Source organism: Leucoraja erinacea, chromosome 22 (assembly GCF_028641065.1).
Source record: "Leucoraja erinacea ecotype New England chromosome 22, Leri_hhj_1, whole genome shotgun sequence".
Taxonomy (NCBI): domain Eukaryota; kingdom Metazoa; phylum Chordata; class Chondrichthyes; order Rajiformes; family Rajidae; genus Leucoraja; species Leucoraja erinaceus.
This window is the reverse complement of record NC_073398.1, coordinates 24500846-24524040: the sequence shown is the minus strand read 5'-3', so window position 1 is coordinate 24524040 and position 23195 is coordinate 24500846. Positions and strand designations below refer to the sequence as shown.

At 41.0% G+C, this 23195-nt stretch overlaps 1 protein-coding gene across 6 annotated transcripts in view; it reads left to right on the top strand.

The window, feature by feature from the left end:
* LOC129707819 (plexin-B2-like) overlaps positions 1 to 23195 on the top strand; it is a 193415-nt gene that overhangs the window by 148494 nt on the left and 21726 nt on the right. For all 6 annotated transcript variants that reach the window (XM_055653188.1, XM_055653183.1, XM_055653187.1 and 3 more), the window contains 9 exons: positions 104 to 209; positions 1219 to 1355; positions 2440 to 2625; positions 6644 to 6743; positions 9271 to 9471; positions 12213 to 12386; positions 14479 to 14615; positions 19617 to 19717; positions 20265 to 20494. In XM_055653188.1, coding sequence (XP_055509163.1) covers positions 104 to 209; positions 1219 to 1355; positions 2440 to 2625; positions 6644 to 6743; positions 9271 to 9471; positions 12213 to 12386; positions 14479 to 14615; positions 19617 to 19717; positions 20265 to 20494 — 1372 coding nt within the window. The remainder of the gene's footprint in view (positions 1 to 103; positions 210 to 1218; positions 1356 to 2439; positions 2626 to 6643; positions 6744 to 9270; positions 9472 to 12212; positions 12387 to 14478; positions 14616 to 19616; positions 19718 to 20264; positions 20495 to 23195) is intronic.

Here is a 23195-nt window from a genome sequence, read left to right as displayed (position 1 = left end):
TGGGAATCGCTCACATACAATTCAACTTTGATTGATTCTGCTTTTATTTTCAAGGATTCAAATTGATGAGTTAAAAGATTTTTTCATTTAACTATATTTGCAGGGTTGTTTGTAAATTAGGTAACGTTGCTGAACCACAAAGTCATTTGGTTCGCATTGTGACAAATAATAACAAAGTGGGAATGTCTGCTATGAAGTTCACATACACTGTGAGTATTCACTGGCCACTGAATTTTACTGGAACTTTGGTCTCATAACTCCTTTTTACATTCTTAAATTGAAAAAACAATTTTTTATCCAATATTTCAACAATAAAAAAATGTACTTAATGCTAACTTTATAAGATGTATTCTAAGAAAAAATAATATTTGGAAAAAAAGAAACATTTGTCAACTTGCTTAACGAAGCCGCACAGAGAACACTGAATAGACAATATACAATAGTGGCAGGAGTAGGCCATTCGGCCCTTCGAGCCAGCATCGCCATTCAATGTGATCATGGCTGATCATCCCCATTCAGCACCCCGTTCCAGCCTTCTCCCCATACCCACTGACTCCGCTATCTTTAAGAGCCCTATCTAGCTCTCTCTTGAAAGTATCCAGAGAATCGGCCTCCACCGCCCTCTGGGGCAGAGAATTCCACAGACTCACAACTCTCTGTGAGAAAAAGTGTTTCCTCGTCTCCATTCCAAATGGCTTACCCTTACTCTTAGACTGCGGCCCCTGGATCCCCCAACATCGGGAACATGTTTCCTGCCTCTAGCATGTCCAAACCCTTAACAATCTTATATGTTTCAATAAGGTACCCTCTCATCCTTCTAAACTCCAGAGTGTACAAACCCAGCTGCTCCATTCTCTCAGCATATGACAGTCCCACCATCCCAGGAATTAACCTTGTAAACCTACACTGCAGTCCCTCAATAGCAAGAATGTCCTTCCTCAATTTAGGGGACCCAAACTGAACAAAATGAAGGTGTGGTCTCGCTGGGGCCCTGTATAACTGCAGAAGGACCTCTTTGCTCCTATACTTGACTCCTCTTGTTATAAAGGCCATTCACTTTCTTCACTGCCTGCTGTACCTGCATGCTTACTTTCATAGCCTGATGAACAAGGACCCCCAGATCCCGTTGTATTTCCCCTTTTCCAAACTTGACGCCATTTGCTATGAATTTCCAAATACGTAATACAGCTAACCTTTTGGTTTTTTACAATTGTTCAGGAGCCTAAGCCTTTAGCTATAAGTCCATCACGAGGGATACATGCTGGAGGAACCAGTCTAACAATCACCGGAGATAATCTAAACACTGGAAAGCAAGAGGATGTAAAAGTGATGCTTGGCCAGATTCAATGCACTCTGTAAGTGGAACAAAACATTGATCTTGGGGAAGGACTGCAAAATAAAACATTGTGGCAGTTGTGACAGCTTTGAGCTGGGAAGGGATTTGACCTCAGGAGGACAAAAGCCAGAGCTGCTGTTTGAATAAGAGCGGCTGCTTAACTTAGAGCCCCCTGAACATGGACAAGTCACAGAAATGACAGGTGAATGAGATTAGGTGAGTTGTAGGGGAGGGCCTGCTGTGTTATCGATGAGCTGACATTCAGAGGGGTAAATGGGAGGTAGTCTACAAGTTTGTTGAAGCATTTGAGTCTTCAGACGACTGGGACAATTAATATCAATTTTTAGGTTGCTATCTTTCTGATTGTTGTCCACATACAACATTTGTTACTAATTTCAAATTGCATCTCGTCTACTTAGCAAACAAGGGCTAAATGTTCCTATTACAACATTGGCAGACCTCTGCAGTTACACTGATTAGCTGCTGCATGCAAGTGATTAAGATGTGCCTTCAGATATCTTGGTTATACACAATGTGCTGTGTAATAGGGCGGTCACGGTAGAGTTGCTGCCTTACAGTGAATGCAGCGCCGGTTCGATCCTGACTACGGGTGCTGTCTGTGCGGAGTTTGTACGTTCTCCCCGTGACCTGCGTGGGTTTTTCCAAGATCTTCGGTTTCCTCCCATACTCCAAAGACGTACAGTTTGTAGGTTAGCTGGCTTGGTGTAATTGTAAAAATTGTCCCTAGTGGGTGTAGGATAGTGTTAGTGTGCAGGGATCGCTGGTCGGCTCAGACCCAGTGGGCCGAAGGGCCTGTTTCCGTGCTGTATCTCGAAACAACACTAAACTAAATTGGACCTGTTTCCTTGTGACACATTTCCTATGTTTTATTTAATCATGTGAGTTACTTCAAATCTCATTTGAGATGTCAAGAGTTTCAACTTGTATTTGTTGGTAGAGTTTATTGAGAGCCATTTTGATATAAATGAGTTGATTTCAAGTTCTTCATGTGTCCCTTTTCCGCTTCCTCATTAAAATATGCTGGATTGAGTGTGTGAAGTATTGGTTAAAATTCTCCTGATGCTTATTTTTGTTTTCTACAGGACAACATTTGATAAGAGCTTGATCTGCATCACAGGCCCCTATAATAGTGCAACTTCTCAAGCTATGATCGTCCCAGTCTACGTACATTATGGGAACAAATCCAAAAAGGAAATTCAGAGTAATAAATTTTCCTATGTCCCCGACCCAACAATTGATGAAGTTAAGCCAACAAAAAGCATATTCAGGTAAGTGCCGTCTACATTCATAAATTCAAAACATTTTTGTTTCATTTGTCCTGGCATGTTCAATCTATTCCGGCACTTGGAACATTCCCATCATTCCCATTCTCCCAAAATTTTATTTTCCTGAATTAATTCCCTCACAGATGTCCACAAACTCTCCACAAATTCTTCTGCCGCCCACCAACACTGGGGATAACTTGCAGCCCATCTTTGGGAGGAAATGGGAGCATGGACGTTCTTTTAGGAAGGAGATGAGGGGAAATGTCTTTATGCAGAGGGTGGTGAATCTATGGAATTCTTTGCCACAGAAGGCTGCGGAGGCCGTCAGTGGATATTTTGAAGGCAGGCATAGATAGATTTTTGATTAGTGCAGATGTCAGAGGTTACGGGGAGAAGGCAGGAGAATGGGATTAGATAGATCAGCAATGATTGAATAGCGGGGTAGACTTGATGGGCCGAATGGCCTAATTCTACTATCACTTATGGCCTTATGTGGTGAATATCACGTGGTCATTGGGAGAACATGCAAACTCCACATGGACAGCAACCAAGGTCAGGACTGAAGCCAAGTCACTTGAGCTGTGCAACAGCTGCATTAACTGCTGTTGTCAGTGGCTTGACAGCAGGGCCGGTTGTACAGATGCTGGGATTTATTGCACCAACACTATGTCAGCTCTTCTTATGTTTGGAGAGAACCTGGTAATTTCCGTACCGACCTTTTTATAATCTTCTTAAAAATCGGAAATACAATGAAAAACTGCATGGGAATTAAAATAACTGGTTAACTGCCACAGAACTGATTCAGGTACGGTGGGCCAAGTGGCTGCCTCATCTGCTATAAAATTACATGTTTCTAACTGAAGAGATCAGAGCAAATTAGGTTTTAGTTTATCACAACAGCATGATGCCATTTGAGTAGTTTGCTACCATCATCATCGGCAGTCAGTCGAAATGAATATGACTGTCTACTCTCCATAGTGTCGTCTACTTGTAGGTCTGCAGATGTCTGTAGAGGCCGATCCGCGATCCACACAAACCTTGGTGCAACGTGGGCAGTGGAGACTGGCGATGGATGGTGGTCGTCGAGCTATCGCTTTGTCTCTAGGGCACGGTGTAGCTCCATTTCGTGATGTGCAGCTCCTTCCTGCACAGCTTTCCTCCAGGAGCACCTGTCCAGTGCAATGTGCTCTTAGTTGCTCGATGTGATGTGGAATTTATTCAGACTGTTCTTGATGGTGTTCTTGACGCGTTTCTTTGGCCCGCTGGGGACTAGCCAACCTTCCTTCAATTGAGAGTACAGGATTTGTTTTGGGAGACGTGTGTTGGACATGCCAGTCCATCAAAGTTGGTGCTACATCATTGTGGTGGTGATGCTGGCCATGTTGGCTTCCTCCAGAACGCTGATGTGGGTGAGTTTGCCTTCACAGCTGATCCTCAGAATCTTTTGTAAGGATCTTTGATGATATTGTTCCAGGGCTCTCAGGTGCCTGCTGTAGGTGGTCCATGAATCGGCTCCATACAACAAGGTGGAGACGACAACGGCTCCGTAGACCAGCAGTTTTGTTTGAGCCTTTAGGTCTCGGTCTTCAAAGACTCTTTTCCTGAGTCTGGCCTATGCTGCGCTGGCACCAGTCAGGCGATGGTTGACCTCAGAGTCGATGTCAGCTTTCGAGGAAAGAATGCTGCCAAGGTAGGGGAAGTGGTTAACGTTTTCAAGAGTGGTGCCATCCACTTTTATAGTGGGCTGGGTAGACGGCTGGTTGGGTGGAGGTTGATGTAGGACCTGGGTCTTCTTGATATTTAAGGCTAAGCCCATGGCTCTGTATGCCTTGGCAAAGGCATTCAGGATGCCCTGGAGGTCTTCTGCAGAGTGTGCTACAATGGCGCAGTCGTCCGCGTACTGAAGCTCCATGATGGCGGTGTTACTGACTTTGCTCTTGGCCTTCAACTTATTAAGGTTGAAGAGCCCACCGTCAGTTCTGTAGAGGATTGGGATCCCCTGTGGCAGCTCTTCACCAATGAGGTGAAGTATGGCAGCAATGAAGATGACAAACCAGGTGGGTGCGATGATGCATCCCTGTTTGACCCTCGTTTCCACAGTGAAGTGCTCGGACAGAGCGTAGTTGCTGAAATGCCTTCATGTAGAAGCCTCAATATTCTGATGTACTTGTCATGACAACCGTACCTTGATAATATGCTCCAAAGAGCCTGACGGTGTATCGCGTCAAATGCCTTTGTCAGGTCTACGAAGGCCATGTACAAAGGCTGCCTTTCTTCTCGGAATTTTTCCTTGAATTGGCATGCTGTGAATATCATGTCTGAGAGTGGTGGGTTAGGGTTGAGAGTGGTGGGTTGGGGTTGGGGTTGAGAGTGGTGGGTTGGGGTTGAGAGTGGTCAGGATCCAGTGGCATGGAGTCCAAGACAACCGGAGACCCTTTCCTGCTGCAGTCTTCATCTGCTTTCCCAGTCGTTGTGATGCTCCACTAAAGTCAGCCATTGTCTTCCGCCTGTTCCACCGTTGAGGTCTTGATTGAATTGCTCTGTCAGAGACCTCCCCCTCGACCTTACCACCATGGGTGGCCCTACCAGGAGCAAAGCTCCAGACGACATCGCTCTGAGGATCTCAGGACCACACAAGCTTCTCCACCACGACAAGGTGATAATCCACGGAGTTTGCTACACCATTTGGCTCATGTCTTTGAGTTTTGAGTTGCATACAAGTCAGACCAGATAAGGGTGATGGTTTACTATTGTTACTGTATATTGATAAAGTAGGTCGTTTTTTTGTGATACAGTAGTTTCATGGTTATCATTGATCATTAGTTTTTATTTCAGTGTTTTTAGATTGTCTAATGCGATCTAAAGTTCAGCTGGATATTACTGATGGGTTATGTGGGTTGGGCAGCGTTTAGGATATTACTAGACAAAGTGGGACATTGGGCCCTGTTCCCCCAACGCAATATTCCACCACTCACCCGTTGCCCCAACGCAAACCGTTTCGACAACTCACACGTTTCCCCCAATGCAACGTGTGTGTGTGTGTATTTATACATAGGGAGAGAGAGAGAGAGAGAGAGAAAGATGCATTTCATAACAGATGTCATACAGCATGGAAACAGGCTATTTTGCCCAACTTGCCCATACCCACCAATATGTGCCTCTACATCCGTTCCACCTGCCTGCATTTGGCCCATATCATTCTAAACCTGTCCTATCCATGTACCAGACTAAATGTTTCTTGCGATAGTATCTGCTTCATCTACCACTCTGCCAGCTTGTTCCATACACCTACCATCCTTTGTGTGGAAAACGCTACCCTTCAGGTTCCTATTATATCTTTCCCATCCAATCTTAAACCTACATCCTCTGGTTCTCGATTCCCCTACTTTGTGCAAGAGACTCTGTGCTCCTACCCGATCTACACCTCTCATGATTTTGTACACCTCTATAAGATCACCCCTCATCCTCCTGCACTCCAAGGAATAGAGTCCGAGCTCGCTCAACCTTATTGCTGAGGTCTACGAGTCCTGGCAACATCCTTGTCAACTTCCCTGCACCCTTTCCAGCTTAACATCATCTTTCCTATTACAGACATGACCTGAATTTTTGAACCTTTTATTTCCCTCACTCAAACGGTGAAAGGACAAGCTGAGTTGGTTGTTTAAATAATAATGGAGAATGTTAAACCATTGCAATTTCTACAATTGCAGTAGATCTACAATTTATTTATGTAAAAGACCATGGTTTCATTTTAGTCCTTAACATTTATCAATTGTTTTCCTTGAAGATGAATATCTATTTTGCTATTGTTCACAATCAAAAAATATTGTCCATCTCTCCATGAATCTATCTGCTTTTATTGAAATTGTTCTCCTTATTCTTTAAGATCAAACCCAGTCATGCCATTTTCACATTTTATGCACTTATGTAAGTCTCTCACATAAATATTCACCGCTTTTAAACTAAATATTAAGCAATATATGTAAGATTGCATTATTTAAATTATTTTTTCTTCGTGTAGTGGGGGCCGATATATCACAGTGTTTGGACAACGATTTGACGCTGTACAAAAACGCATTATGAGAATAGAAGTGTGGGAACATGGAGCTCTTGTCGATAAGGTATTGTTTTTTTATTAATACATTGCCACATGGTGTGTTGCAAATGGGCAGTATTAAAAATAAGCAGAAAACAAACTGGAGCAACTGTGCAGATCTGTGGAGGGAAATGGGCAGTCGATGTTATGGGTCGAGACACTTCATCCACAGTCTCTTGTCAGCATTAAATTGTTTCACTTTCTTAGATTCCTATATCATGGGGATGATTATTTTTGTGTCATCCAGATTACATGGATAGATTTAATCTGGCAATACATTCTGTTTGGAAAAAAATGACGTCTACGTGTTCAAGAAGTTTTAGGTGACGCTACGATTAGTGCAATGTTGGGCATCAGTATTCCTAAATAGACTCTGGGCTTGTGAAGAGAAAGATGTTCAGATGCATATCAGAACACTGTGTAGTAATCCTCCCAATCTTTAATTTAGAGATGAAGTGCGGGAACAGGCCTTTTGGTCCACCAAGTCCACACTGACCAGCAATCCCTGCATATTAACACTACCCTACATACACCAGGGACAATTTACATTTATACCAAGTCAATTAACCGACAACCCTGTACATATTTGGAGTGTGGGGGGGGAAACCGAAGATCTCGGAGAAAACCCTCACAGGCCATGGGGAGAACGTACAAACTTCTTTAAGACAAGCACCCGTAGTCAAGACCGAACCCGCGACATGGGGCACTAGTGCTGCTGGACCACCGTGCCGCTCTCAGTACTTGCGTTGTACACCAGAACAAATTACCATTAAGGAGCAATTTTTGTTATACGTAGAATTTTGTTATACCATATCAAATTAGATATAATTTAGCAGCAAATTTAAACCCTTTGCAAAGAAAATTAGTAAGGGGAGTGAGAGTGGGAGGTGTTTGAATGTTAGTCGCATGGAAACAGATAAATCATTTGAACTATTGTGTGCTGTGGAGCACTGAAGTACTGCAGAGAGGCGATAAACCTGTGTGGGCCAGAGAAATAGTCATTCTGTATCCAAACAAAGTGCAGTTTATCTTCTGGTCTATTAAATATTTAGGACTTAAGAACGTGGAGAAATGGGTTTTGCATACTCTGAGCACATTGTGTTTATTTCTTTTTGAAATTGTAACTGAAGACTTACAACAGATTCAATTGAACAATCCATCTAATAACTCACCTAATAGTTGATTCAAGCAGATAAATGGACACACAGTCCCCATTAGATTTCAAATGTTGTTCACTTTTTTTTTTAGCAAGAAACTGGTAGCCTGGTGATGAAAGGTTTGCTCGGAATTCTCCCATACCTTGTGCAGCTTCACTGCTCGGGCTGCACCATAACAGTAAAGAGGGCCAATCAGCTGGCTGCTGCATGTTGTTACAATCTTGGTTTTCAGGCCAATGTGGTGGTACATGAGAAAATTAACATCCTATGTGTCAGATCTGTACTCATTTGCCTCTCTTTAGACTTTAAAGACTTTGGACTTTAGAGATACAGCACAAAACAAGTTCTTCTGCCCACCAAGTCCGCTCCGAACAGCGTTCACCCCGTACACTAGCACTATCCTACACATTAGGGACCATTTACAATTTTACCAAAGCCAACTAACCTAAAAACCTGTATGATACACACAAAAAGCTGGAGTAACTCTGCAGGACAGGCAGCACCTCTGGATAGAAGGAATGGGTGACGTTTCGGGTCGAGATTTATAGATCATTGGGCTTCCTGAAGGCATTCGGTAGGGTGCCTTACCAACAATTAAGTTGCAAGATAAAAGTTCATTGTGTATGAAAGAACTGCAGATGCTGGTTTAAACCGAAGATAGACACAAAACCCAAAACGTCACCCATTCCATCTCTCCAGAGATGCTGCCTGTCCCGCTGAGGTACTCCAGCTTTTTGTGTTTATCTTCGTTTTTAAACCACCATCTGCAGTTCCTTCTCATACAACCCTGTATGTCTTTGGAGTGTGAGAGGAAACAGCACCCAGAAAGCGCATGTGGTCACAGGGAGAATGTACAAACTCCATACAGACAGCACCTGTAGTCAGGATTGAACCCAGACCTTTGGAGCTGTAAGCAAAGGGCTAGTCTATAATTAACACCGCCTACTTTAGGTGCGGAGTAGGGTGTGGAGATCTTGGAGTAAGGCTTTGCAGATTGTAATGTGTCCATAAATTTCTGGTACCTTATCGGAAAAGCAGCATGAATTAAATCTGATTCTGTCTCCACTCGTTATACACATATAACTGAAAATGTTAAATATTTATAGATTGATTGATTTAAGGCAGTCAGTCTGACAGAATTAGAACTGATGGAGTGCTTGTATCTGTGGAAAAATGGGCAAAGGTCAAACCATCAATAGTGTTTGATTCAGCTGAACCTGGTGTGTTTATTTGATATTGTCACAGTATTGCTGAGCTTTGCTTCTGTGACAAAATGAAAAAAAACAAATATACTCTGCCAATTCAATGGAAATATTTTATTTTTCTTCACTGCCATATGTATTGTCAATGCTACGGATAGTGTGTGGAAGAAAAACATTACTTTTTCTCTTGCAGAATGAAAGGGAAGCAATGAATAATTCCAACAGCACAATGCTCATCTTCCCCTCACCTCCTGCGAATCAGATGAAACCATTATTCTTCATCATATTAGACAATTTAAATAAAAGTTTTAACTTTCAATATGTTGAGGATCCACACTTTAATCCTTTTCCAAATGGAATTCTTGTTCTCAAGCAGGCATCAATCATCTTGGCGGTGAGTGGTTGAGCTCAAATGTGTTCTGAATCTGTGTTTACATTACAATGGAATCTTTCTTCTTATGTATTGTGTTTTGCACTGATTCATACTCCCAGTTTACTGATAAAGATTTTCCAATTTAGTTTCATTCAATTACAGAATGCTAAATAGACTTATTTTATCTGAAATAGATGGAGGTTAATTTATCAGATCGCCATACATTTAGCTCATCCAAATTTCAAGTTTGGTTATGGATTCGCAGCAGACATTTCTGTGAGTTTTCAATTGAATTTTACCAAAGTTGGTCCTCAGTTGTGGACGTCAAATATCCACACAATTTTCCGGTATTCCAATCAACCTGTTAAAATGGGTGCCTAAAGCTGACTGCTGTTTCAGAATTTTTTTTAAAAGAATCATATAGTACAAGATTGTCAATATGTTAAGGGGGTATCAGATGAGGGCATCTCCCCGGCAATGTTCACACAGAAGTGGCAACTCAAACATTAAGTCAGCAGAGCAGATAAACAGATCGATAATACTACAATGTCTTGTGTAAATGAGATCAACATGCATTCTAGTGCTAACACTGTTAATTGCAGCAGTGGTCAGTTCCATCATATATTCAAGTACTTTCATGCCTGTCACAACTTGTTGCAATGTGAGGCACCCACAGGTTGCAGGCACAGACACTTTTCGCCAGTTCATTACTTACCCATTCTTTACTTTCATTGTTTTCATATCCGTATTTGAAATACTATATCACCCCAGTGCATCTATTGCATGAAATAGATTGATGACTTTGCTTTTATTGTTCCGGACATTTTTGCTACCTAAACAGTCTTTCCAACGCTTGAAATTTATACCTACTAGTCATTGCTAGTAATTTGATTCACTTGCACAGGGTGATGGAAGAATTAACGTCCAGACATTCCCTAATTTGAGCCTGAAATTTGTGTGTGGTACATCATTGCAATCTGAGTACAAAACCGGGTAGGATCAGCACACTGAAAGTTGGTTGGTACTGACAATCTGCTCAACCAACGGGGATCAGAAAACCATTCTAAAAAATCAGCCGCACTGTTTCTGACACCTTTGTTTAATTATAACCATTTCATTTTCTAATTCAGCTTATCCTGTCATATTATTCAGTCTCATTTTTGAAAATTAAACGTAATGAATAATTGGAACAAGGGTATTGAGCTTTGATTTGTCTTAACGCTGTGGTACAACATTGACTTTGTGCTGTGTTAGAAAAATTGCTGTCAAATGGATGGAATATTATAGCAAGTTTGCCCATTTTGTTAAAAACAATTGATTTTTGTTGAGGAAAGGCAATGAGCTGCGTTCTGGCAGATATTCATGATGCAGCCAGCAGCAACAAAGCTGAATAATTGGTCATTTTCATTATTATTTATGAGACCTCTCTCTGCAAGTTATTGCCATGGCAGCATACACTACAAGAGGTTTTCAAAATCGGTTCATTGACAGTGAGACGCTGACAGGATCTTTCATGTCTGTAAGAATTTTGATTTAAATGAAGGCGTTCTATTCTTTTACCCACCGAGTTTCGTAGTCGAATGCCTCCTGCTATTCATTGCAAGCAATCCTTCTCCTTTTCTAGTGCACATAATCTAATTTGTCTATTGATGTAATTTGAAGAGATACAGGGTCATACAGCACAGAAATTGGCCCTTTAGCCCACCATTGTCACACAGACTATGAAGCAACCATTTGCACAAATCCTATGCTGGTCTTGCTATTTTTCTCCCCATATTCCTGTCAATGTCTCCCAGCTGATCATAACATTCACCAACACATTGGGAACAATTTAGAGTGGTCAATTAATCTACTGATCCCCCACCCCCCCAATGTCTGGGATGTAGTAAGTAACCAAAAAACACCCAGGGGAGACCCTCATGGCTGCAAGTAGAACATGCAAACTACACAAGATTGCACTCTGGTTGCTGGAGCTGTGAGGCAGCAGCTTTGCAATCAGCACTTTGCAATCAGAAATTCATTTCTTTACCAGGATGCATTACTTGCAACTAGGAATGCAGAATGATAACTTTATTTGGTCTGTTTCACGCTCAAAAGTCAATCCAATTGACAGCCAGACTTGTGGCTGAAGAGGAAACCCACCATCAGGAAGCACTTTGAAAGAGCTCCAATAATCAGAACGAAAAAGGGCAGTGGGTAGATTACACAATGAGCAGGATGCAAACCAATAGCTTCCTCTTCATAACCCACAGGGGAGTGTTGGATACTTGTAGAGCTGGTAGCTCCTACCCAGTTTCCTGACCCCTGGTAAACCTGCATAGTGGCAATAAAATTCAACTACATTGTTAATTACAAAGTACTGAAGTAACTCAGCGGGTCAGGCACCGTCTCTCTCTCTCTCTCTCTCTCGAGGACATTGACAGGTGATGTTTTGAGTCAGGCCCCTTTTCAGACTTGCTGGTCCTTGTGTCTACATTCAATTACATTGTGGTGGTCTGATGTAAATATATTAATGAAACGCCCTGCCCTCATGGCATCATAAGAAAGATAAAGGAAGTGTGTGCATTTAGTTGGGACTTAGTTTTGTATATTTAATCCATCTTGACTCATCCCCACATATTGTGGGAGAATTTCCAATGAGGCATGTTCTGCACAAAAGTTGTAAAATAAGGGTGGACAATTTCTGAGCATGGCTCAAGAACCGCTTGCATAAACGTTGCTTCTTGTCCCTCAACAAATTTTCCCGTTGCTTGATGTTTTAGGGAACTCGTCTCAATGATGCAATGACAGCAGAAGAGGTGAAAGCCTACATTGGAGAGGAAGAATGTAAAGTTACTACTCTTTCTCTGAATGATTTTGTGTGTACACCCCCAGAAAAACAACCACCACCCAAGAGGGTAAAAAGGGACCTGAATTCAGATCTTCCAGAATTTGTTGTATGTATTTTCACTTCTTATGATAATTCATTTCAAGTTAAGGTTATTAAATTGTAACAGGCCAAAGAAGTCACTGTACCAGTGATAGAAGATGTTCCAGTGGAATTGGTATTCCAAATGTTTGTCTGATGATTCAGGTTGGACAAGTACACGCTCCTGGAATTGGTGTAGGTTAACGGGATTTAATGCTGACCAACTATGATACTACTTGTACCTGGATGGAAACAGCATCTCAAACATTTGATTGCTGCCTTCAACAGGCAGGCCAGTTTCTATGTGTCCTTGAAAATATAATTTGTTTAGATTGTTTAAAATGAAATGAACTTTGCAATGCTGTACACCTGCTTTTTTGTAGATAGAGTATACAAGCAACACCAACTTAAAAAATATCATTCCAACATACATGATAATTGTAAAGTAGAGAAGGTTGAAAGAATAGGTAGAAAGGTTCAAGAGGTTTGGAGAGTGGCTGGAGAAATACAAATCTGGTTATTGTGGCAAGAATCAGTGATCCAAAAATGCTGCTGAGAATGGAGGAGCAGTTGGCTGGAGACGTACTCCATGCAAATAGTTGTGGGTGAATAGAACTGGAAAAGTTACAGGAAAAGTGGATACATATTTGAAATAGAAGAAGATTATCAACAGGCTCACGATGGATGAAGAGGAGCAAGTCAATGGAGCATCAAAAGGCAAACACTCCAAAGGCCGCAGTCAGCCTCGCACAGAAGGAAGTGGTTGTTAGAGGCCATAACACACGGCGGCACCATATCACTGAGATCATCGAGGCAGTGTACTACTTCAGTAATGACCTTCCTGCCATCATGAGGCTGGAATTAGTGAAGTTTGCCTGTGATTCCATGACGTTAGGTTGCATCTGCAACTCCTTCACGAATAAAGCAGTTTGTGCCTGCATGTAGCAATAACAAGCCAACATTCAAGCATAGGCTAATGTGGCAAGTAACATTTGTCGCACGAAAATGCAACCCAATGATTATAGTCATACAGTGTCTAAACAGGCCCTTCGGCCCAACCTGCTGCATTGCAGCGTGAGAGATCCGGGTTCAATCCTACGGGTGCTGTCTGGATAGAGTTTGTAAGTTCTCCCCATGACCGTGTGGGTTTTCTCCCAGTGCTCTAGTTTCCTCCCACACTCCAAAAATGGACAGGTTTGTAGATTAACTGGCTTCGGTAAAAATTGTAAATTGTCCCTAATACGTAGGATAGCGCAAGTATATGGGGGTCGCCGGTTGGCACTGACGCGGTGGGCTGAAAACCCTTTTTCCATTCCATATTTCTAAGCTACACGAAAAAATGAGTATGATGGCATACTCGACTTGTTTGGATGAGTGCAATTTCAAAAATTCAAAGCTTGATCCATTGTCCAAGAAAAAGCAATTCACGACTAGTCTCCCATCCTCCATTCCCTTCACAACTGGTGCACAGTGGCTACCATTTGTTCATCTACCATTTGGAATGTCAAGGCCCCTCTGGTAGCACAGCCCAAACTTGCAGCACCAGCCGCAAAGAAGGGAAAAGGCTTTGGATGCTTGAGAACATTTTAAAGTTCCCCACCAAATTTCCTACCTTGGAAATATTTTTGTGGGTCTACATCCTGAAACTCCCTACCCATCAGCACTGGGAGTACCTTTATAACCAACATAACTAGACACTCCAAAAACACAAGTAGGTGGCTCACCAGCAACTTCTGAAGGGAAGTCAGTGATGGGCAATAGATCCTGGTCTTGCCTGCAAAGCACAGATCCTGAAAAATAAATGAATGAATAAAATGTTATTTTTTCTATAGGCAAGGCTGCAGGATTATGTCTATTTGAATGTAATGTATTTATTGCTGCTGTCAACTGAGTCTTTTCCCCCTGTGTGTTTGTTTGGTCATGTGGCTGACCTCTCAAAATCTAGCTCTCAACTATTTCTTTTTTTCTTTGTTTTATTTTGCATTTTTGCATTAAGAATTGAAGCAATTTTATTGCCATTTCAGTTCTTTGAAGAAATGAATAATAAGATGTTTTACTTTGTTTGCGAATTGTGCTAAGTGCAATAAAATGATTACTGGAAGCTGTCTTTTTCTCATCAGATTAAAATGGGATACCGTGAATACCTGCTGGGAAAAATAAAATATGACACTCCTGCAGAGCAGAATCTAGGCTTAATTTTGCCACTTGTACTGATTCCAATGGTGTTGATTATCGGTGTGTCTGTTTACTGCTACAGGTACAGCAAACATTTTGTTTTATTTAAGAATATCAATAGGTTTGGCCTGTGGTTTGATCATTATTAGCAAGCTGATATCCCGTCTCATTCTATGCCATGGAGCAACAAGAGAGAAGCAGTGCAGAATGGAATTGAGTAACTAAAACATTAGTTTTTTAATAGTTTACAAACTAACGTTGTTTGTCATTTCAAACGATGCAAATGAAAAAAATACTGTAATGGTGGAAATCTGGAAAAAAATTGAAAATATTAGAATGTTCAATGTCAGGCAGAATCTGTGGAGACAAAAATATTGTTGAAACTGGCTGAAAAATACAGCTTTAAAGGACAAATGGTATCAGAATAAAAGGGTCGAGGAGAATCTAGGCATGCTGTGCTCGTACAAGATAGGATACATTAAATGTCAACAGATGATGTTGCAAAACAAAAGTGTATATAAAGTAGTTTAGAGGATTTGTAAATAGCAAGGCAGAATTAATACAAATAGTTGGTAAATGTGAATGTTGGTTTTTGTGTCTGAAATTGCTGAAGTCTAGTTTTGGAAAGCTGTGATGTATAGTACCTTCAATAATGTATTGGACAAAGACCCATCATTTATTTATTTGCCTCTGTACACCACAATTTGAAATTTGTAATAGAAAAAAAAATCACATGTGGTTAAAGTGCACAGTCACATTTTATTAAAGGCCATTTTTATACATTTAGGTTTCACCATGTAGAAGCAGTGTTTATACATATAGTCCCCCCCCCCCCCCCCCCCCCCCCATTTCAAGGCACCATATTGTTTGGCACACATGGCTTCACAGGCATTTGTAATTGCTCAGGTGCGTTTAATTGCCTCCTTAATGCAGGTATAAGAGAGCTCTCAGCACCTGGTCTTTTCTTCAGTCTTTCCATCACCTTTGGAAACTTTTAGTGCTGTTTATCAACATGAGGACCAAAGTTGTGCCAATGAAAGTCAAAGAAGCCATTATGAGACTGAGAAACAAGAATACAACTGTTAGAGACATCAGCCAAACCTTAGGCTTACCAAAATCAACTGTTTGGAAACTCATTAAGAAGAAAGAGAGCATTGGTGAGCTTACTAATCGCAAAGGGACTGGCAGGCCAAGGAAGACCTCCACAGCTGATGACAGAAGAATTATCTTTATAATAAAGAAAAATCCCCAAGCACCTGTCCGACAGATCAGAAACATTCTTCAGGAGTCAGGTGTGGATTTGTCAATGACCACTGTCCGCAGAAGACTTCATGAACAGAGATACAGAAATACAGAAGACTTCATGAACAGAAATACACTGTAAGATGCAAACCACTGGTTAGCTGCAAAAATAGGATGGCCAGGTTACAGTTTGCCAAGAAGCACTTAAAAGAGCAACCACAGTTCTGGAAAAAGGTCTTGAGGACAGATGAGACGAAGATTAACATATCAAAGTGATGGCAAGAGCAAAGTATCGAGGAGAGAAGGAACTCCCCAAGATCCAAAGTATATCACCTCATCTGTGAAACACGGTGATGGGGGTGTTATGGCCCGGGCATGTATGGCTGCTGAAGGTGGTGGCTCACTTTTCTTCATTGAATGTGAACAAGTACTGATGGTGTTAGCATAATGAATTCTGAAGTGTATAGACACATCCTATCGGCACAAGTTGAAACAAATGCCTGAAAACTCATTGGCCGGCGGTTCATTCTACAGCAAGACAATGATCCCAAACATACTGTTAAAGCAACAAAGGAGTTTTACAAAGCTAAAAAATTGTAAATTCTTGAGTGGCCAAGTCAATCACCCAATCTGAACACAATTGAACACGCCTTTTATATGCTGAAGAGAAAACTGAAGGGTACAGGCCCCCAAAACATGTATAAGCTAAAGATGGCTGCAATACAGGCCTGGCAGAGCATTACCAGAGAAGACACCCAGCAACTGGTGAATCACAGACTTCAATCAGTCATTGCATGCAAAGGATATGCAACAAAATACTAAACACGACTACTTTAATTTACATTACATTTCTGTGTCCCAAACATTATGGTCCCTGAAATGGGGGGACTATGTATAAACACAGCTGTCATTTCTGCATGGTAAATCCAAAATGTATAAAAAGGGCCTTTATTAAAATCTGACAATGTGTACTTTAACCAAATGTGACTTTTTTCTATTACAAATCTCAAATTGTGGAGTACAGAGGCAAATAAATATATGATGGGTCTTTGTCCCAAACATTATGGAGGGCACTGTATCTCATAGAGAGATTACAAGCTGTTGTTCAGCCTTGTGTTGGAACAGTACAAAAAGATGACAAGAGAGAGAGTGGAAAATGCCATTTCCTGCCATGTAATATAAATTCTATTTCCCCAGTGTTTCTAAAACAAATACTTGTAAAGACGTGTTCATGTTTACCCGATTTTTGCTTTCCGTGTATCCATCACCATTCATGTCACATCAGCCTTCTTATCCTCAGCTCACCTGCCAAGTGTGTTTTTTTACTTGTATCTTCCCTGGAGAACAGAGTGAAGTAGTGGAAGGATTTGCAGGTGGATGAAATGGTGACAGTCTGCAACTTGTATATTCCATATCGCAAACTATCTTTCTACCTGTCAGTAATGGTTGTAGTGCAAAGTCCTTTGGAACTGTGCTGTTCATAGAATTCACAGGGAAAAGCGACAATGACTACTGAATATTAACCCATCCCCAGCCGCCCCCACCTCCCTCCCACAAAACATGCTAGGGCGGTCTGGATGAAGGTTTGAAGTCTGTAACTTCTGGTTCACTGATGGGAATGCTGTCAACACGCTGAACATTCACCAGCTGTGAACAAACAATTAAAAAAAGTAAACGCTACTTACATTATTAATGCACCATACAGTGCCCTCCATAATGTTTGGGATAAAGACCCATCATTTATTTATTTACCTCTGTACTCCACAATTTGAGTTTTGTAATAGAAAAAATCACACGTGGTTAAAATGCACATTGTCAGATTTTATTAAAGGCCATTTTTATACATTTTTGTTTCACCATGTAGAAATTACAGCAGTGTTTATACATAGTCCCCCCATTTCAGGGCACCATAATGTTTGTGACACATGGCTTCACAGGCATTTGCAATAGCTCAGGTGCGTTTAATTGTCTCCTTAATGCAGGTATAAGAGAGCTCTCAGCACCTGGTCTTTCCTCCAGTCTTTCCATCACCTTTGGAAACTTTTATTTGTCTTTATCAACATGAGGACCAAAGTTGTGCCAATGAAAGTTTAAGAAGCCATTATGAGACTGAGAAATAAGAATATAACTGTTTAGAGACATTAGCCAAACCTTATGCTTATCAAAATCAATTGTTTGGAACATCATTAAGAAGAAAGAGAGCACTGGTGAGCTTACTAATCGCAAAGGCCAAGGAAGACCTCCACAGCTGATGACAGATGAATTTGCTCTATAATAAAGAAAAAATCCTAAACACTTGTCCGACAGATCAGAAACGCTCTTCAGGAGTCATGTATGGATTTGTCAATGACCACTGTCCGCAGAAGACTTCATGAACAGAAATACAGAGGCTATACTGCAAGATGCAAACCACTGGTTAGCTGAAAAAATAGGATGGCCAGGTCACAGTTTGCCAAGAAGTACTTAAAAGAGCAACCACAGTTCTGGAAAAAGGTCTTGTGGACGGATGAGATGAAGATTAACATATCAGAGTGATAGTAAGAGCAAAGTATCGAGGAGAGAAGGGACTGCCCAAGATCCAAAGCTTACCACCTCATCTGTGAAACATAACCTAGGCAGTTATGGCCTGGGCTGCTGAAGGTGCTGGCTCACTTATCTTCATTGATGATATAACTGCTGATGGTGGTAGCATAATGAATTCTGAAGTGTATAGACACATCCCATCTGCTCAAGTTCAAACAAATGCCTGAAAACTCATTAGCTGGCGGTTCATTCTAAAGCAAGATGTAAAAAATATATATAAAACAAAAAAATCAAAATCAAAAAATGGCCTTTATTAAAATCTGATAATGTGCACTTTAACCACATGTGATTTTTTTTCTATTACAAATCTCAAATTGTAACCTAGAACCTAGGCAAATAAATAAATGATGGGTCTTTGTCCCAAATGTTATGGAGGGCACTGTTTGTTAGCAGACATCATAAATCCCTGGCAGCAGTCTGAGCTTGATGTGCTGTTGATACTCATACCCTAACTTAATCTAGACATAGAAACATAGAAAATAGGTGCAGGAGTAGGGTATTCGGCCCTTCGAGATCTGCACCGCCATTCAATATGATCATGGCTGATCATCCAACTCGGTATCCTGTACCTGCCTTCTCTCCATACCCCCTGATCCCTTTAGCCACAAGGGCCACATCTAACTCCCTCTTAAATATAGCCAATGAACTGGCCTCAACTATCTTCTGTGGCAGAGAATTCCAGAGATTCACCACTCTCTGTGTGTAAAACATTTTCCTCATCTCGGTCCTAAAAGATTTCCCCCTTATCCTTAATCTGTGACCCCTTGTTCTGGACTTCCCCAACATCGGGAACAATCTTCCTGCATCTAGCCTGTCCAACCCCTTAAGAATTTTGTAAGTTTCTATAAGATCCCCCCTCAATCTTCTAAATTCTTGCGAATACAAGCCAAGTCTATCCAGTCTATCTTCATTTGAAAGTCCTGACATCCCAGGAATCAGTCTGATGAACCTTCTCTGTACTCCCTCTATGGCAAATCTAGTTTGATCAGAATCTATTGTTGAATTACTTTCAGCTTGGTGACCAAGTGCTACTCTTAGAAATACGACTCTAATATTCATGTGTCTGATATCTAATCTGATTTAAGATGAGCTGCCTTGTAGTTTTTCAGTTGAAAACAAGTTGGTAACATAAAATAGATCAGTCGCAAAATAAAAATAAGTTGTTCAGAGAACAATATTCTATTAAAGTAAATAAAATAAAATTTAAACAAGGAATATGTTATTAGGTTTAAGTAAAGTGTGGTTCTTAATGTTTTAGGCGTAAGAGTCAACAAGCAGAACGAGAGTACAAGAAGATTCAACTGCAACTGGAGAGCCTTGAGGAAAGTGTGAGAGATCGATGCAAGAAAGAATTCACTGGTAAAAATTGCTCTGGCTACAGATGATCATATAAGCTCATATAATGCTGTATATCATATAAGCAGTTCGAGATAATGTCACCGCAGTATTCCCATCCTTGGCTCATATGCCACGTTTGTTTTCTTTAGTATCTTCACAATCTTCCCTTGGAGAATAGAGTGAAGTAGTGGAAGGAATTGCAGGTGGATCAACAGGTTGTGACTTGATTGCTCCTCCTTTGCTGGCAACCATAGTTGAACCAGCCAATGATGTTTATAGTGGGAGGCATGTAATGTAATCTTTGTGGCTTAAACCTGTAAACTCTAGATGTTATCATTTCAGTCTTCTCCAAAATGCAAATGACCTCAAGTTCTGTAAATTCACAAACAGTACGATGAAAAGAGATATTTCTTGTGTATCCTTGCTAACTTTTGTAATATGCATCAGCGTTATTTGTAGAGATACTGAGATTCAAGTGCAGCTTACTTAAGAATTTACTTCAATTATTATCCTACTAAACCTGTAGCTCTTTTTTTCCTTTGAAAACAAATTCTTCTTTTTTCCTCAGATCTAGTGACTGAAATGGAAGATCATTCAAATGATGTAAATGATGTTGGCATTCCCTTTTTGGATTATAAGACATACACCGATCGCGTCTTCTTCTTGCCATCAAAGGATGGAGAAAACGACGTGATGATAACTGGTAAACTGGACATACCAACGGCAAGGAGACAGAAAGTGGAGCAGGCTCTCAATCAATTTTCAAATTTGCTAAACAGCAAATCTTTCTTGATTCATGTAAGTCTAGCCTGTACAAGAGTCCATTCATTAATCACTGTCGTACATAGCATTGTAAGGCACCGTGCCTGTTGATGTTTTTGACGATGATGATGATGCAGCATGTTGGTTCTGGGCTCGTACAGTATCAGGCAACCTGGCTGGAAGGGGGTCTTTCTGGGTTCTGGCATCTTAATAACCTTTTGGTGCTTCTTTTACAATACTAACTCGGTTGTAGGTCAGAATTTTGGGAGGTCCAGTGACGCGTTAAAAGGGCTTAGTCATACCAACAACTTTTGTAAAATAGGACAAAAGTGATTTCTTATACCAAGGAGTCTTAGTATAAGGCCTTAATTCCTTATATCAAGGGGCCCATTAAAATGTACTGTTCCATCTGGAAGTGCAAACCCACACAGATTACCTCAATAAGCGAGGCATAGAATCTCTTTCATTTCAATCCTTTTGGTTAAATTTTCCTCGGGTCAGTGGGAGGGAGTTCTCCCTTTATTCCACTAATAATCCTCCATGAAGTGTACAGCACTTTGGATGCTAAGAGGTTTAGAATGCTCAAGACTGAGACGGATTAGAATTCTGGACGTTAAGGTAAATGGACGGATGTGGGGATTGGGTTAAAAATTGTTGAGGTATAAAATGATATGGATATTTAATGGTGGAGTGTGCTTAAGGAATCATGTGACCTGCTGCTTCAATTTTTGTTTTGTCTTTCTAAAGTAACAGACCACGCGGGGGAAAAAACTGTACGTAGCCAGGAGTAAATAGGAGATTTTCTCCTAGTTTCAGCTCGGAGTGCTGAGTTCCCAGGTATAATGGAAAGCAAATTTGATGGAGATCATAATCACATAGTCTCCATGCATTTTCATTACAGTAAAGGTCCTGCTGCTTCCTATATGGACGCAAACATAAGGCCATTAGCACCACAACATCTTATTCTTTGGTCTGGACACCAGGTACACAACTATAAGGCACGATGACCAGGATAAATTGCCCTTGTTCCCAGCCCTACACAGATTGAATTATCTGAAAGGGATAGGATAGGCATAGATTTAAACACAAACCTCCACAGACCTTCAAATCTGGTGGTTTGATTACCTGTGGCCAATTTTGTACATTTTTCTCTCAACTGGTGAACTGATTTAAAGCCACAGAATGTCCGCGTTCCGGATGATGATTTCACTCCTAAAAATAACAGTTTATTGGATAATATGTCAGAGGATGAGGATAATTTTGCTGCTTTTAATCAATCATTAAAATATTAAAAATCTATCGTAAAATAGCAGTGTGGAAACTAACTTAAAGATTACGTTTATAATAATAATATAGATATCCAACTTTAAAGAATCCCCTAAACAAAAGATAAGAGCTTTTTAAAAAGTATGTGATTATGTATCATTATTTTGTATCATTATTTAGTTATTGTTTTGCTTTCATTGCATTATAATTTAAGTGTTTGGTTTATTGGAATTCGAGCAGTTGACCAAAGAAGTAGTAAATTGTGCACTGTTATGAGAATTGCAATTGATTTGATTCCATGATTGTGTCTTTTTTATATCCACACTCACTACTTACACACAATGTTAAAAATAGGATTGAAGCATCACTAGAGTCATAGAGTGATACAGTGTGGAAACAGGCCCTTCGGCCCAACTCGCCCACACCGGCCAACAATGTTCCAGCTACACTAGTCCCACTTGCCTGCACTTGGTCCATATCCCTCCAAACCTGTCTTATCCATCTATCTGTCTAACTGTTTATCAAACAATGGGAAAGTCCCAGCCTCAACTACCTCCTCTGGTAGCTTGTTCCATACACCCACCACCCTTTGTGCAAAAAGGTTACCCTCGGATTCCTATTCATTTTTTTCCCTTCACTTTGAACCTATGTCCTCTGGTCTTCGATTCCCCTTCTCTGGGCAAAACATTCTGTGCATCTACCCGATCTATTCCTCTCATGATCTTATACACCTCTATAAGATCACCCCTTATCCTCCTGCGCTCCACGGAATAGAGACCCAGCCGACTCAACCTCTCCCTATAGCTCACACCCTCTAGTCCTGGCAACATCCTCGTAAATGTTTTCTGAACCCTTTCAAGCTTGACAATATCCTTATTACAACATGGTGCCCAGAACTGAACACAATATTATAAATGCAGTCTCACCAATGTCTTATACAACTGCAACATAATCTCCCAACTTCTATACTCTGACTGCTGAAGGCCAAAGTTCCAAAAGCTTTTTTGATCACCTTATCTATCTGCGACTCGACCTTCAAGGAACCATGCACCTCTACTCCTAAATCCCACTATAAATACAACACTACCCAGAGGCCACCGTTCACTGTGTAGGTCCTGCCCTTGTCCGACATCCCAAAATGCAACACCTCACACTTCTCTGCATTAAATTCCATCAACCATTCCTCTGCCCACCTGGCCAATCGATCCACATCCTGCTGCAATCGCTCACAACCATCTTCACTATTTGCTTTCTTGCTGGTTTTCCCGTAAGTACGAAAGGCCCATTCTTGCATCATGGGCTGATCTCTACTTTTGCTCCAGGACTTGCTGAAAACTGGTAAAATCTGTAACCTGTCACATTGGGGAAACCTGAAGGGCCTGTTCCACCAGCATGCGATTGCATGCGTCTAGCGCGACCAAACGTGGTCGCTTGAGCCGGTCCCAAGTTGAACGGCGCAGGGGTATGGAGT